This window comes from Amphiura filiformis, chromosome 7 (assembly GCF_039555335.1).
Source record: "Amphiura filiformis chromosome 7, Afil_fr2py, whole genome shotgun sequence".
Lineage (NCBI taxonomy): Eukaryota > Metazoa > Echinodermata > Ophiuroidea > Amphilepidida > Amphiuridae > Amphiura > Amphiura filiformis.
Window position 1 is genome coordinate 56,949,168 of NC_092634.1, and position 17,365 is coordinate 56,966,532.

The following is a 17,365-nucleotide window of genomic DNA, read 5'->3' on the forward strand; positions in this document are numbered from 1 at the left end:
AACTCTGTCCAACGCAGTCAAGGCGCATTCGGTATGTTGTTAACGCCAGCAAATGTGGTGTAAACAAAACAAAAATTTGCAGTCAAAATGCCACTTAGATTTTTTAATTATTTTGAATTTTGGCGCACTGAAAGCAGAGATTATAGATTCATTGGTGCAAAAAGATGCATATTTAGACCATGCACCAGATACAGCTTTTAGAAGTGTGAAAGTCTTACCGTTTTAAAATTTAAGGATGTTTTGTGCATAATTTTGACATTTTTTTACTAAATCATCGATTTCTCAGAGTTCACTTTTGACAATATTGCGCGATTTTTGTGACAAGATAACTCGAAAAATATGCAAGCAAAGGGTAAACTTTTTGCACTATCCTTTAGAGTACATCAAAGTCTAGGGAAGGTTTTTTCATTTTTTCAAAATATTTGTTTTAAACAAAAATATACACCATTATGTGCAATTTTTAGCTTAATAGAGTGACAAAATGGCTTTTTTCACATGTTTTTTTTCAATATTTCGAAAAAAGAGACAAATTTCAAAAAAATAAAATAACCTTCCCTAAGTTCATGTCTCTTCTTCATGAAAAGCTAACTGAGTTTTTTTACTCCGAACGGATTTTTTTTCTAAGTTGATACAAAAAAATTGGGGTAAAAATGTGAATTTTTGTGATTTTTTCAAAAACTTGAGATTTTTGAACAAATCTGACGTAACCACAGGATTCCTTGACTCATTTCCTTTCCAAAAATGTATAGTTTTATATACTTTGGACATACAATTCAGAAATAATGAAGCACGAAAAGGTCCATATTCTCTCCCATTACTCTGCCCTTAAGTCAAGTAAACAAAGAGATGAAAAAAATGAGAAAACATGAAGCAAATGGTTACAAATATCATACAGCCAGCCAGGAGGTAGTAATGTAGTACATATGACATCATATAATAATGGGTCCAAATTGCAATGTTGCAAATACAGTAAGCCAAAATATTAAGGTACCAGTTATGTTCATCCCCTGTATATCCTAAATAAAGACAGATATGTCATAATTCGCCAGCGAAGTGTCAACTGGAATATGCTTTTGAGTTCTACACCACGATCAAAATGATCGCAACACAAAGGCATGTACTATCAATTCCAAAAGGTGTGTGATCTGGTTACCAGGAAGTTACGTAACCAATTCGCTGGCGAATTGGAACCAGCAGCCAATAGCTGCATCTTTTCGCTCAAATTTAAGACCTCATTCGTTGAAATTGTGCAAGAAATAAAGACATGGCTATCCAAAAACCCAAGGAAGATGCCAATTTAAAAGTTGCAGTTTGCTCGATTGCGCCCTATTGATTTGTACACAAAGTGTTCGTGAACAAGAGAACTAGCACCATGCTTCCATTGATTAGCAGGTTAAAACTAGCGTCATGCCTTCATTGATTAGAACACAAAAGTGCAACTTTTGATTTTGTTTCTTCATTAGGTTTTAGATCAGTGTTTCTTTAATTCTCAACCAATTTCAACAAATAAGGTCTTAAATCAGAGCTAAAGAGTACAGGTATTGGCTGCTTGTTTTAAGTTTGACATATTTTTCTTTATTTAGGATATACAGGGTAAACATAACTGGTACCTTAATTCTTTGGCTTACTGTATATCTGATTTTCATCATTCAACACAGGGATTCTTACTTTTCTTTACTGTAATTTGGTATATTTTAATTTGAGTTTTACATTATAACACATACTTATATAATAAAAGTGCTTTAATTTTAGTCACATACAGACAGTGATGTTACTGCATCAACATAGCCCTTCAGACATCTGTGTGATATCTTTAAATGCAAGCATGTGTACACTAGTTCTTTTTTGTAGCAGCATCCAATAAAACTCACACTAATTTCACTGACGACATTTGATGAAAAACACTCTTCTCATTTTTCGCCTCTATTAAGGGCTCGGATAGCGACATTTTCACATATATTTTTTACGGGACCTGAGAGCACATCAAACATTTTGAATACAAGTAATATCCTTAAAATTTTAATAATTTTAATACTTGCCATAAAATTTGTATTATATTTCAAAAAATCAAAATCATTTGATATTATTTGATTATGTCCCACAAAAATACTGTGCAAATGTCGCTATCTGAGCCCTTAATGTGCTGAGTGATTTAACAAACCAATTGTTGCTGTTCTTTTCAAAATCATATCAGAGATATTTTCATATGAGATATTAATAAGTAAAAGTGAATGCCACATGTTAACAATTCCTTCCAGCAACTAGTTTACACAAACAAAAATTGTTCAGTACACTTTCTGTTTCACCTGGAGTTTGGGTAGTAAAGTAGATGCATATTTTACCATTTGCAGAACCCCACACATGAAACTTATCCACAGAGTGTATACAGGGGTGTGTGCAAAGTCAAGTGAAAGCACCAACATCGCTACCAAAATGGAGGTGTAGCTGTGTCAAACCGTCAAATGGACACATTCATTTGACAGATGACAACTCAATTCACAGCATGTCTCTGGTTTGGCTAAACAAAAAAAAAGTTATGTCTCAAAGCCCATGGTAGTTTCAAAAACAAATGCGGAGGGTTTTTGTTTTGTTTTTTGAAGATTTTTTAAAAACTTTTGAATTAAGGTGTCATTTTTGAGTGTTCAAAAGTACACAGCATAAAATTGTTGTTGATTTACACAATTTAAATACAAATATCAATTGTTTTATACCTAAACAATGCGAGTATCAAATCAACTTTTTTTCCAAATTTGTCTCTGAATTTCATGATTTTACGGCAAAAAACTATAAAAAAAAGGGAAATAAGAAATGAATTTTCAGCTGACATGGACACGCTAAGAAACACGAACGCCCGCGGCAGCTTTGAGACATAATTTTTTTAGCCTTACATGAAAGCTGCAAATTGTGTGTATTTGCTGATCACTCATAACACTCACTTGGAGTGAGTGTTATTTACAACAAGAGAATATCACAATTACAAAGGGCTGACACACAAAATTAGGACATTTTTTTAAAGTTCAGAACTTTATATATACTTGGACAAACTTGGCATTCACAATGAGTTACAATTATACTTCAAAAACACTTGAATGTTGATATTCTGGCTCCAAACAGTATATTTATAAAAAATTTAGCCAATGCATTTCTACTCTGCTTTTTAAGTCAGGGGAATTCATCAAGGATTTTTGTAAAAAAAATAAGTGGGAGTGCTGTAGAAATGTTTAGTGCTTTTAAAGTAGCTGTTTAGCATAACCCAAAATACTATCAAAAGGATACAGAGTCATCAAAGTGCTTTTATAATCAAGGGATAGGGAGTCATCAAAGAGTGCTCTTTATAATCCAAGGAAGCTATACTCTTGCACCTCTTAAAACAAGGTACCTGTTATCAACAGCAAAATGTTGTCCTTGGCAGGAAAAACCTATGTGTCATTGGCCCCTGAACATGTTTAAAGCAAAACCCCTTATGTAACTGGAAGCAGTTTTGTTTTAAACATGTTTAGGGGCCACAAACACATAGGAGGTGATGTATTGAATAGGGAAAATGTTATGTGCAATTTTCACAGTTAATTCCAGAATACTTTGACCAATAGCAATAGATGAAAACAAATTTTTGTATATATCGCCCGCACTACAAGCAGGTTGCACTTATCACCTGTGTATGTATGCAATCATAGATTGCATACAATACCGATCTTTTCAAAGATACTAATCTTACAGGTGTGAGTGATTAGCATTTATTTCACATCTATGGTTCAATGCATAGGTACCGCGTGGATGTTGTAGTACAGGGCAATCTATTCAAAAATTGTATTCATCTATTGCTATGGTAGCCTTACATCACTTCTACAGCAGATAGATCATTGATACCACAATTAAAACTGCAAAATTATTCAAAACTGTAAAATTTGCACACAAACAAATTATACTGCTAAAATCAACAGTACATAGTTTTGAATAGTCATAAGTGGAGATAAAAATGCAGGTACCTTGGTGCCAGTCAGCTGGATCATAATGCACAACATCTGAAGTACTTAAAAGCAAAATGGAAAAGCTATCTATTGTTTTTGAAACTAAAAATACCACAATATAATATTTTATTGATCATAAGTTAATTTCACTTCGCCAACTTTGCATCATGGATCCCACAGATGAGGCTCTACTTGTAGGAAAATCTTTTTGCCCCCTTTTTTAAAAATTGTTCATTTAACGGGAAAAATATATTAAAAACCTTTACCAAATTAGATTTAGTTCGATACTGCAATTTACTTGTTGAAAATAATCAAAATGTTGAAAACACCCAAACCCATTCATGTTCCTTCCGTAACAACACGAATGTGCATTAAATGAATTGACCTAAAAAAATAAATTAGTCAATGATTTTGACATAATGTACAAAGCTTTTGACAAAGAAAAAACAAAAAAGATTTTCCCAAAAAGCGACTCATTTTGGGCTTGAGCAACTTTGGTTAGCAACCTAATGGCAGTGAGTATCATTATTATTACAAAATAATTATATTTCTTCTCTAATAATGTAATTTTATGGATCAGTTTCTGGATATAAACAAGCTCTTCCATTTGTTATAAAAATACAACTTGAAAATTGATAATAAAAGCAGAGAAAGTATTCAGAAAACTACATGTTCATTTTAGAAACCAGTGATCGTCATGGCAACAGCTGCTTTCTAGAAAAGCCAAAAATCCACGCAAAAGTCAATTTGTGATGCTATGACTTTTAACACATGTTTTTTAAACAAAGTCTGCAAGTTCAAATTTGGCTTGACTAGCTCACTTTTGTTTCAAATTTGCTCAGATGGTGCGTCATGCTCATACCGCAGCTTTTTACTGCCTGTCATTAGAGCTTGAAACTAAAGGAAAAGCACAGCTATTTATACCACATGTTTGCAACTAAGTGAGCTTTATAAATAACTAAAGGTGATATTATCATTTTAAAGAAAGTATGAAAAAAGGTGCATAATCCTTGATCTGGACATGAACCATGTTAACTTCATTACTCAAAAAATTTAAAGGATCAGAATCTGACAATCTTGATTTGACCTTCTTTCTTTTTGTTCTGTAGGTACTGACCAAAGTGTTTTACAGTGTCATAAGACATCAGTCCAAGTATTCTAATTGCCTAAACATTACTGAATGAAAGGACACTCATAATGCTAATGCTGATCCTTTAATTTCTTTGAATAGTGTACGTCTCTTTGCTAAGAGTAAAATAAAGTGGTCTCCCTCTGGGATTTTCCCATTTAATTCTACTAAAAGTTATTTTTTATAATTAGAGAGGGCGGCCTTTTACATGTTCAATTCGCCAGTAGATCCGCCATGAGCTGTTGTGGCGTGTGGTGGTGAGCTGATTGACATGTAATCGTCAGTGCACGCTGGTTCGAATCCGAACGGTTCTGATTTTTCTCTCCTTTATTATAATGCCAGTTTGTCTGAGCTCCATTTCTTTAAAAGTTACATTGCATGATATTCTCTCTGGGTCATAACAATACAGGACTATACATTTATATGGACAATATGTACATTGTTTTGTACATAAAATTTTCTTTTATAATCATATTCATAATTGGACATATACAAATTTTAAGCTATAGAATTTATTCATACAGAGTGGAATAAAATTTCAATAAAGGGATTTGCTAAAAGAATGAAACTCAGTTTACAGTTAATGAAAGTATTTTAAATGGAACATATAATTCAAGTAAAATTTGAAAAACAACACTGAAGAAAAAAGATTGAAAGTTTTGAAAGGGGATTTTAACCAAATGTAGAAATCTGCTTTTTTTTTGCAACATATTATGCATAAAAGCTAGTCACATTTATCCTAATTCTACTAAAGGGTAAAATCACTGTCACAGACTTTCAGCATCAACATTGCACTTGAAGTGGGAATTAGTTGGTTGCAAAAAATATCAGGTGACTATATCAATATCATGACAGTACTTCAGTGGCTGATAAAAATCAGTGTAACCTGTTTTCTGCCTGCTTCTTTTACACACCACCAATGATATTATATCAGCAATTGCTGAAGGACCGGCAAGGTGATTTTAGGTGTGATATTGTGTCAGCTTTGCTAAATCTTGCAAGTTTTAAAAATAATTTTGAATATTTCAGTTTATGTTATATATTTATAAGTTCATAAGTGTATGCTAACTCAACTTTTTTGCTGTAATTCTAGAAGCAGAGGGCTGTAGATGAAAATTTAAAGACTTATTCACATAGCTCTGATAATATCAGTAAATAATCCCTGAAGTTATATAAAGGGCCATTGGGGTAACATTTAAAGGTAACATAAGCTTTTGTTTTCATATCAAATACACAGGGCTATATCTCTAATACAGGGCTTCCATAAACACATAACACTGCCGGCCACATCTTATGAAAAAATCCTATCAACTGCTTTTTTAAAAGGGCACAAATTTTACTCTCTTACGATTATTATCAAAAAGTTTCACATTAAGACATCTTCAAATTTAAGATTGAAATAAAAATGGGCCATCCATTTTGAAGCAAAGAGGTCAAGCGTTTTACAACATACCACTGACTTACCACCAAATATAGGCCTATAAGATACCACTTGACTAATACAGGCTAATTGTTGCCTTCAGATAATCTTATAATACGGGGGAAGCTTAAGAGAATTAAAAGCCACAGCATTGTAGGTTTTTATTTTACATAAGGACATCAATTTTATACAAAAATGGCTGTTATCATTACACCAACTAGCAATTACTCCTGAATTACCAAGGGCTGACATTAATCGTCAATAAGAATCAATGTTGCATCTTCATTAATGTCAACCTTTTGAAATTCAGGTTGATGAACTTGTTAATGAGTTATGTGAACTCACATTTTAGAGTGCAAAGTTCATGACTTTCTGTCATAATTATCCCAATTTGCACTCTAGATATGAGATCATACAAATGTATGCAATAAAAATTGTTTTATTTGTCATTTTTACATTTAAACCATTTCTTGTTTTTACACCAGGGTTCAAAACATATCTCACAAAATGGCCTGCTTTACACAATAATACAATTGATGGTCTTTGTTTTAACAATACCTAAAGGTTGAAATTTAATATTAATTATATCAAGAGGAATGAGTACTAACTACATCATAAATACCAAATGTTGACAATATTTTGGGCCAATGATTAAATCAATTTAGGAGAGGCTAAGAGACTTTGTGTAATCTCAGACAAATATTTGAATTTTAGGATGATTTCAATGCAATGCAGTTTCTGATTACAAATAAAGGTTGATACTTCAATTTTCGTACACTCATAATTTGCTTTTAGAGTTTGGTCTAAATATTTGAACCATTCTTGATGAATTTGAAAAAATCTTGGAACAAAGAGAAAACATCACAGCCACTGCTGAGTTTTGTCACAAAAACAATCACAATTTCCCTTATTTATGACTTCACCAAGTACTAGAATTTATTTTGTTTTCTGAAATAACATTTTCCTTTGAAAACAAAACTAAACCGTTGAAAAGTTGCGTAAACGTATCACCACATGATATTGGTATGTGTATGTAACATCATTTCTATAATTTGTCATCATACTTTATTTATTCATTCTAAAGAATGAGCATTACGTATTTGGTACAAAACCTCCGATAAAAACACTGTTTATAATATATTGCTAGAGAGCGAGGTTTTGCTCCAAACTGGTAATGAACAAACTATAGATTTTATATCTAATATACAAAATACTTCATTTTTTTGTCATATTCATGATTTAAAAAGCACCTTTTTGTCTTTTGTCACTATTATCCGCCATATTGACACAATATCTAGAGCCTAAAGTTCAACATGATATACCAAGTGTGTGCTTCAAACTATTGATGCCTTTGTGCTGGGTATTATACACTAAATCATCACAAAGCAACAAAGTTCACATCTATATACACTATTGAAGTCACTGACTTTTGACCCAAAGGTAGAGTGCCACATATGAAACATAATAGTGAGTGTGTATGCACTGTGGTTTGGAAAAAAAGTGTTGTCAATAAACTTGGTCACCCATCCACAGCATGTCAGCTAGTCAACTTGTCTGTGCTTTGAGCTATACTGTACAGTCAATAAACCAAGATCTTTAAGCTTACCAAATTTGTTGTAGAAAAAAACAGTTATGTTTTATTTGTTCAGAAATCAAAGTAAAGGTCACAGGTCAAAAAAGGTCATGATTAATCTGTACCTTGTTGTAGTAACACACCTACTTGAGACTGGTCTCAGTATTGTGTGCTATTATCGTACACTATCATACATAGGAGAAAATCCAGTCTGTTCACGACCCTGTAACTTACAGCTCTTTACATGCATACTGTCTTCCATGACCTGGTCAAAGTTCAAAGGTCATTTTGTGCATCACTTGTCCAAATCCACAAGCTGTGTAGTCAGTTATTTCTGTCCTCAAAGTCCATTCCTATAGTTTTCATTCCATTCCTGGCAAACAACCATTCATCTCACTGCCGCCTTGTAAAGGACCATTGCTACCACCAGGCTGTTCTTCTGTTTCATGTTTCACTTTGAATGATAGAGTCTGTTTTAGTGTGAATCTAGTGGCATGATATAGCGGCGCCGGCTGTCCTGAATAGGAGCACTGACTACGCACACTCAGCGTGGATGCGTTGCTGCTATTCTTCAGCAAGCTTGGTGTGCTGTTTAACTGTGAACTAGGATTTCGCAATTCCAAGATAGCCTTCCAGATTCTTTGTCTCGCTTCCGATGGAATTTGCATATCGTTAAAATCCTGCAAAAAAAATCCAATCCAATTATTTGTATAAATGTGTTGTTTGCAATACAAAGCTATTTGACACGTAAGCACTATGGCCAATGAATTCCTGAAAATCATCCAAAATTAGGGTTTTTTTACAATTGTTTCCCTAATCAATAATGATGCATTTCCTGCAAAAAATTACATTTTATGAAATCAGGAAATTAACAGAAAACTTGCATCCCTGCCGCTATACAAAACATGACACTGATATTTTTAAAATCATCTCTGTATTTTCTTTCTAAAATTTTGTAAATGTAAATTTTTGTTCTCTTAATTTTGTTTCTTAAGTTTAAAGGGACATGTTGCGATTTTAGCATCCCCTTTTTAGGGTAATTTTCAATTGATATCCACAAAAAAGTTGATTCCGACCTTGAATTTGCAACATACGCATAATAGATTACAGTGCCCCATATACCAATGTGTTGTAATTTGTCTGTTAGTAGACAGATAATAGTATAAATAAATGTAATAAATAAATAAATAAAGTGTAATAAATAAATAAATAAATAAAGTGTAATAAATAAATAAATAAATAAAGTGTAATAAATAAATAAATAAAGTAAAGTACAAATTAGACAATTTCTTTGTCAAACAACCGAATCTGCAAGAAAGGCTATGCATACATTATGTAGTTCTATACTATTCAGCAAATTAGTTCAGCAGTGTCCGTCTGATTATCACATAAAAAGAACTAGGTCACGCAATACTACGCAGTTTGACTAGCGAATGAGGTGCCAATGTGATGATAACATCATTCAATAAGCCAATCAGAACCCCACTTCCGTATACACCATAAACTGCGCCAAATTGGCAGACAGCTGAAGTATTGTGCTGAAAACTATAGGTTTTCAATGTATAAACAAGTGTAAATTTTGAGATATTTCTCAAAATAACAAGAGCTATCTCAAGAACCACTGTAGCAATTATACTAGGCTTGTTTGTACTCATTTTAATGCATTTTTTAAATGCTGATTCCAAATATGGTCATGAAAACATACAATTCTGCAATTTTTGAATAAAAAAAATTTGAAACTTATTGTCTGCCGTCGACACCAGCGTGGAGAAAGTTAATAGCTTTATTTGCATCACATTTGACAACAAAATCTGATCAAATATGATGTGAACAGTCTTCTAATTATTTGTTTTTTTGCTTTGGGTGCACTTTTGCACTCAATTGTAAAGTTGTGGTGTAATTTCATCTAATGTAGAGCAACTTGAAGTGCAGCCCCAGACAATCCACACGTAAAGTCAGTACAATGTATCGCAATTTTGCACCCCATTGTGAAAGTTGTACCACAACAGGCAAATTTTGGGGTGCAATAGGGCTTATATCAAACGCTTAGTGTAAATGAATAGTGTCTTACCTCTAACTGGATCTCATCTAGCTGGTCAGTGTTACCGATGCCTTTACGCTGGAATGCGTCTGTGTACTGTCCTACACCAAGTCTAGCCAACCAACTATATCATAAGAAAATAAATAGAAATCATTTTATTTAATACCGGTACTGCCACTGATCAGCAATGCATTCAAAGTTTAGATATACAACCCAATGTACAATGGCCTACATAAGTTTGATTTTGTGTGCATGTCTGTGAGGGTATATATGTGTGATATGGGTTTGGGAGAGTAAGGGTGAGAGGGATGAGAGCGTGGGGGTGTGCGTGAGTGGGTTGTGTATCTTTTATACATTGTACATTATTTTATATTTTTATTGTTTCCTATGAGTTATTGTTGTTGTTGTTTTAAATGTATTTTTTGTCTTTTATATGAACGCACCGCCAATTTAGGCGTGTGCTGCTGATTCAAAAGCGTCCGTTCAAATAAATAAACAAATAAATATGCACTTTACATGGTATGATAACAGAATACAGTGTTAGAAAGTTACCAGCCAGCCGGGATGGCGATTCTGAAAAGATACATGCCTAACTCAAAAGTTACAAGCCCAAACTGATTTGACATTATTTTGAGGTAAGTTAGCGACCAGTTGGGCTGCCTTTAGAGGCATGCTTGCAGACCAGTTGGGCTGCCTTTAGAGGCATGCTTGCAGACCAGTTGGGCTGCCTTTAGAGGCATGCTTGCAGACCAGTTGGGCTGCCTTTAGAGGCATGCTTGCAGACCAGTTGGGCTGCCTTTAGAGGCATGCTTGCAGACCAGTTGGGCTGCCTTTAGAGGCATGCTTGCAGACCAGTTGGGCTGCCTTTAGAGGCATGCTTGCAGACCAGTTGGGCTGCCTTTAGAGGCATGCTTGCAGACCAATTGGGCTGCCTTTAGAGGCATGCTTGCAGACCAGTTGGGCTGCCTTTAGAGGCATGCTTGCAGACCAGTTGGGCTGCCTTTAGAGGCATGCTTGCAGACCAGTTGGGCTGCCTTTAGAGGCATGCTTGCAGACCAGTTGGGCTGCCTTTAGAGGCATGCTTGCAGACCAGTTGGGCTGCCTTTAGAGGCATGCTTGCAGACCAGTTGGGCTGCCTTTAGAGGCATGCTTGCAGACCAGTTGGGCTGCCTTTAGAGGCATGCTTGCAGACCAGTTGGGCTGCCTTTAGAGGCATGCTTGCAGACCAGTTGGGCTGCCTTTGAGGCATGCTTGCAGACCAGTTGGGCTGCCTTTAGAGGCATGCTTGCAGACCAGTTGGGCTGCCTTTAGAGGCATGCTTGCAGACCAGTTGGGCTGCCTTTAGAGGCATGCTTGCAGACCAGTTGGGCTGCCTTTAGAGGCATGCTTGCAGACCAGTTGGGCTGCCTTTAGAGGCATGCTTGCAGACCAGTTGGGCTGCCTTTAGAGGCATGCTTGCAGACCAGTTGGGCTGCCTTTAGAGCATGCTTGCAGACCAGTTGGGCTGCCTTTAGAGGCATGCTTGCAGACCAGTTGGGCTGCCTTTAGTAGAGGCATGCTTGCAGAATGCGGATGGAATTCTACGGTATTAACAACAACAAACAAATCTCACTCCTGGCCCACAACAAAAACACATGGCAGCCATCTTGGATATTTGAGTAAGTGAAAACATATACACTAAATACTTCATGAACAATACAAATGGTTATTCCTCATTCCTCTTAAACAGTTTTTAAACTCCCCTTTTTCCTGTCAAATTGAAATAATAAGTGAACAAAACTACATACCCTGCAATACTTCTATCATATGATGGGTTGACCTGACTGCATGCTGGATTCTGACTTGCTGGGTAGTGTGTTGCTGCTGCTGCTGTATCTCATGATGATGAGGAGAACCCATCTCATGCTGGTGATGTGGAGATGTTTGGTTGGGGGGACTACGCGTTGGGCTGATATTTTGATTCTGTAACTGATGACTAGATGATATTTCCTGCAAAGTGAAAATTATAAGATAAGATTAAGGCCAGAATAAGGGGAGACACATTCGTCCACACCCGAATTTGAGATTTCTTAATATTTATCAACACTAAGATGTATTCTTTCACTTGTAACTGATAAAATACAACTTACTAAAATTTACTTGTATTTTTGTTTGATTTATTTCACTCTTTTCAACTCTTGGTGAAGACAGCGAGTCAGAAATGCGCAAATGCGAAATATTGTAGTCATGTGACGCGGCGCAACTCTGCACGTATGTCCAACGCAGTCAAGGCACATTCGGTATGTTGTTGACACCAGCAACTGGTAAACAAAACAACAATTTGCAGTCAAAATGCCACTTACATCTGTTAATTATTTTGAATTTTGGCGCACTTAAAGCAGACATAGATTCATTGGTGCAAAGATGCATATTTAGACCATGCACCAGAAACATTTTTTACAAGCGTGAATGTCTTACCGACCTTGGTTTGCCATTGAACTATCATTTGAGATGTAATATAACTAGCCACATAAGGAAAATATTTAAAAAATGTCAATTTAAAACCAGAATAGGGCACATGTTGGTGAACCTTATCCCAAAAAGTTTGAAAATGACGTACATCTCTTTTTGCATAACTCTTCATCTATTCTATACATATTGTTTTTCCTACCTCGGATGAGATTATGTTGAAACCCTGACTGCTAGTTGCCTGTACATTATTAATCTCCATAGGAGTTGTTGTTGACCCACTGTCGGCCATATCCCTTGCCATCGACTGCAGAAAGATGTCATGACCAGCAGCAGCTCCTGTGTCTGCTCCACTGTGGCTAGGATGCTGGGAGAACTGGAAGGTTGGGAAGCTTGGCATGGAAGGTATGTGGTTTAATGGTGGCGCTGAGTGGGGTGGCATTGGCTGCTGTTGCTGCTCTGGGTTGTTAACCATGCCTTGCAGGTGTACCTGTCAAATCAATCAATCAATCAATCAATCAATCAATCATCAATCAATCAATCAATCAATCAATCAAGCAAGCAAGCAAGCAAGCAAGCAATCTATATAAAGTGTCAAAATTACAAAACAAGCTCAATGGCAGTGGAGCTGATATGCCTCCTGAAAAAAAGATGTGCTTTCAGGAAATTTCAAGTAAATGTACTGGTTTTGATTTGCATCTGTATCGTTCCACGCTTTTGGAGCTTAGATCGAAACTACCCTGTCACCATGTGCATAAACAGACTTGGTCCTGGACTCAACAAGACATGGTGAACAGGAGCAGTTAGTTACACAATCCTCCTCCCTCCCTCAACAGTAGTCTGCAGCATGTATGAAAATTCTAATGGAGACTGGTGTATGGAGTGCTTTGTACTTCGCAGGTGTGAGTGAGAAATTTAGAAATTTGTGAAAAAAGATTCCACAACTTTTCACCTTTATCCATGCCTATAATCAAATTTTTTTTACCCTGCAGTGTTATTTCACACCAATATTGAAATTCTTTTGAGTTTGGCCAATGTTTAAAATTCCCCAACTTTTCCACTAGATCTGTGTGAACCTAGTCATTCTACACCATTTCAAATCCTTTACCCTCTTACCTGCTGCTGAGGATGATGTTGGTTGTAATTTACATAAGCATGGTGATTGGGCATCTGTAAATCTGCTGGATTTATCACTGGCTGCGTTGGTATTGACGTCAATCGTGGAAATTCTACTAGTTGAGGCGGCCTGTCAACAACAAGAATAAAACATATCCATAACATTATCCTATTGAAACAATTCAGAATTACCAGATTTTGGTAGCCAGAAGATTTACAGTGATCCTGGCTTCCTGCTAATCGTATATGGCCTAGCAGTAGCAGGTTTAGTAACTTGCTCAGATGAAAAAAACTACTTTGTCGAAACCAAAATCATGCTGAAATGACAAACTTAGGATCAATGACTTCCAGTTCACTTCCGGGTTTACTATGTAATTTTCACAAATACCAATGCCATTACCGATCGTGTGTGGACAGTCAGCTTTATAAGAGAGCATGGAAATTGTTTGCTTCAGGGGAAGTTGGGGGGGGGGGGTATTTAATTAAAATTGTCAAAAACACTGGGGTGTTTATTAGAGGGGCATCATTTGTTTGAGGATATACCTATTCACATTTGTAAAGAAGTTTGTTTTTCTTCGCTGGTTTTCAGAGTTGAAGAGAAATTTGTTTTTCTTTGCCGGTTTTCAAAGTTAAATCTTTTCTAAATTGTTAACGCCACATTAAACACTGTTTGACACCCATATTATGCATCACACCTAGCACAACCCTTTCCTTCCCATTGTATGTGTTGCATTAATATTATGCTAATAATAATTTGAACCTCTAATGCAAAAAAGAAAAACCATCCACTTAAATCTAAAAGGAAATATTCAAAAAAAAAGGTACAGGGAAAACTTGCATGCTTATAGATTGCGTAAGTGCTTTTATTATCTTTTTTTAGATAAACCCTCTGCACACGCATGTACACTGCAGATGACAAGTTTCATATTTTCTTCAAAAATTTTAGAATCGTACATTTTCATAACCATATTTGGAATTAGCATGAAAAATGCATTAGAATTTATACAAACAAGCCTGGTATTGGTTTGGTGGTTCTTGAGATAGCTCTTGATATTTTGAGAAAATATCTCAGATCTTGGGGGACTTTTTATGTTGATGGCCAGCATTAAATTCTGTTGGTATATTGTATAGGTTCATTTTATATAAGTTTTGCACATATGTATTTGAGGGTAGGAAAACTGCAATGACTCTGCCAAGGATTTGCATTTTGTGCTTTGAAAAAGATTTTTGATATTCAATTAGATCCCCAAATGCCCATCCATCTGCAACAGCGGTCACAAAGTGCAGTCAGAGGAAGTGTTTTTACTTTAGTGATTCTATATGACATCATAACCATTAGCCAACTAGTAGTAAATTGACCCTAACTGAAGCAGATCTCACTAAATCTCACTATTAAAACCACTGTGCATGCATGCATTCCATCTCATGCGATGACACAATCAGCGTAAGTCATATAATTATACCCAGTGAATCACTGGCTGGGCCAGCGTAACCTGTGTGGCTACAGGTCGGCGATCTTCTGCCTGGCATGCGAGGGTCCGAGGTTCGAATCCTGGGGGTACCAAGTGACTTCTTTGTTCATCATCTCTTTTTCATTTCTTCTTTCTCTTCTGATAGCCATAAAACCATGGGTTCAGTTAGGGTTAATGGTTACTAAAACTAAAGGGCCACATCATCCCCATGTAAATAAACATAGGGACAAATCCAGCAGCTCAGGTGGTATTTTGACTTTGCAACAGTCTCACTGGGTCACACCACCATGCGGTCCTGTTCGTATCATACTCCGTAGTGTGTAGAAAAATCTTGGTTTCTTTATGGGTGGTGTGGCATATGGTATTACAGTGCACAGAAATCTAGATGCCACATCACACTACCAATGAACAACACACCACCATGCACCATTGCTTGTATGTTACTCAGTAGCGTATACAAATTTCTTCATGGGTGGTGTGACGCATCTGGTATGTGAATGAGATTATATTGCTCACCACATCTAACCAGTTTACACTTGCTAATAAATGGATGGGAAGTGGGTAGTGTAAAAAAAAACAGATTTTGAGCTACCTGCATTAAAATCCAAACCAAATGAACAAAATTATGCATACACTCTAGCACTAAAATGATTTTTGAAACATGCCACTCATATGAACCTGTACTTATCTGCAGACATACACACACACACAATTCACAAATGATCTCAACATGCAGAATGTTAGGCCGGTGACATAAACCATCATGTTGTAAAAATATCCCCTGGAAACAAATAAGAGTCCCATTTTGACTATGAAATGACCTCCATATAAACAACACATTATGGATGTGACCAAGGGGCAAGGGTACCATATCTGTGTTGTCATTATATTACCTGCTCATGACAAACCCACTGCTTATAAAGAACACAATCAAACACAAGTTGTTGTTTTTTCATTATCAAGCGCATTTTTTCTCCATTTTTTTATTGGTTTTCATGTTGACATGACCACAAAACACTAACACATATGGTACATACAGAAATATCCAGTCATACATTATTTGAATAGATTGAAATAAATAACATCCTGAGCTTAAAATAGCTCAAATTGTAGAAGAATCTAAGCTTAAGGATGAGGCAATATCTGTTTATATCAGGAGCACCCTCTATTGATTTACATACAATCAAAACTGGCAGTAGGCAAAATACACATTTGGGTATATGGGCAAGAGCATTTCTGCCTTGCTGTTAACCTATCAGCAACAGCTTTGACATTTGACGTAGGTTTTGCAAGACTGATAATATTTGTTTTCCAAGTATACTACAATCAAGATTTTGTATTGTGTGAATGTACTTCTTCTTACCTGCCATGAAACAACAGAGGACACCACTGATATAAACAAATGACATAAATAGTCACATCATTCTATAAAGACCTAACAGCGTGTTTCTACTATGCACGTTTCTTGAGTTGAACACGTAGCAGTGGAAAAGCCAAGAAACTGCAGCTTTTGCTGAGACGTTTGTAGAAACACGCTATCAATCTGATATGATAGTTTGACCCTATAAATCAAGATCAGTTGCTTGTATATTTTTTTCTTTTTTCTTTTTTTGTGTTTTTGATGTTTTATATTTTTATATACTTTATATTTACTTTTTCATGTATTTTTTTGTTTTTATTAACCATTGTCTCATATTGACAAACATCCTGCAAAGACACAGCAGATAGGTTGTCCTTCTCTTTATAATTAATTGACTTGGCTGTGTGACATTTACAAGAGAATAAAATCGTTATGTTTGATTCGCAGACAGATCCACCATGAGCTATTGTGGTGTGTGATGGTGAACTCCGATATGAAATTGATATGAAAATTCTGATTTTTTTCCTCTCCTTTTAATATTATAGTGCCACGATGCCTGAGCTTCTTTTCCGTTTTTGTTTGTTTTTACAACTTGTTTTGAATGCTGATATAGAATTCCATCATGTGTGCAATGCAATCAGAATTATTTTTTACAATCAAAATATCACCAGATTTTACCACTGAGAAGATCTACAAATTCATTTATCTTATATTGAACATGTGTACATTTTTGACATGTCCAAAACAGGTGCGATCTTCAGTTTCAAATATAGAAATAATGAAGACCTTTTCTGTTAATTGCTTGATTTGTTTTGAATCAAGTGTTAATGCACTTTTC

The 17,365-nt window shown here is 35.6% G+C and overlaps 1 protein-coding gene across 1 annotated transcript in view; it reads right to left on the reverse strand.

The window, feature by feature from the left end:
- Positions 1–2,579: 2,579 nt before the first annotated feature.
- Positions 2,580–17,365, reverse strand: part of LOC140156506 (tumor protein 63-like) — a 91,832-nt gene continuing 77,046 nt past the window's right edge. The window contains exons 11-16 of the mRNA XM_072179449.1: positions 13,696–13,825; positions 12,782–13,069; positions 11,919–12,120; positions 11,591–11,711; positions 10,162–10,255; positions 2,580–8,770 (exon numbers count right to left, since the gene is read on the reverse strand). Of these exons, the coding sequence (XP_072035550.1) occupies positions 8,453–8,770; positions 10,162–10,255; positions 11,591–11,711; positions 11,919–12,120; positions 12,782–13,069; positions 13,696–13,825 (1,153 nt within the window). The 3' untranslated portion in view covers positions 2,580–8,452. The remainder of the gene's footprint in view (positions 8,771–10,161; positions 10,256–11,590; positions 11,712–11,918; positions 12,121–12,781; positions 13,070–13,695; positions 13,826–17,365) is intronic.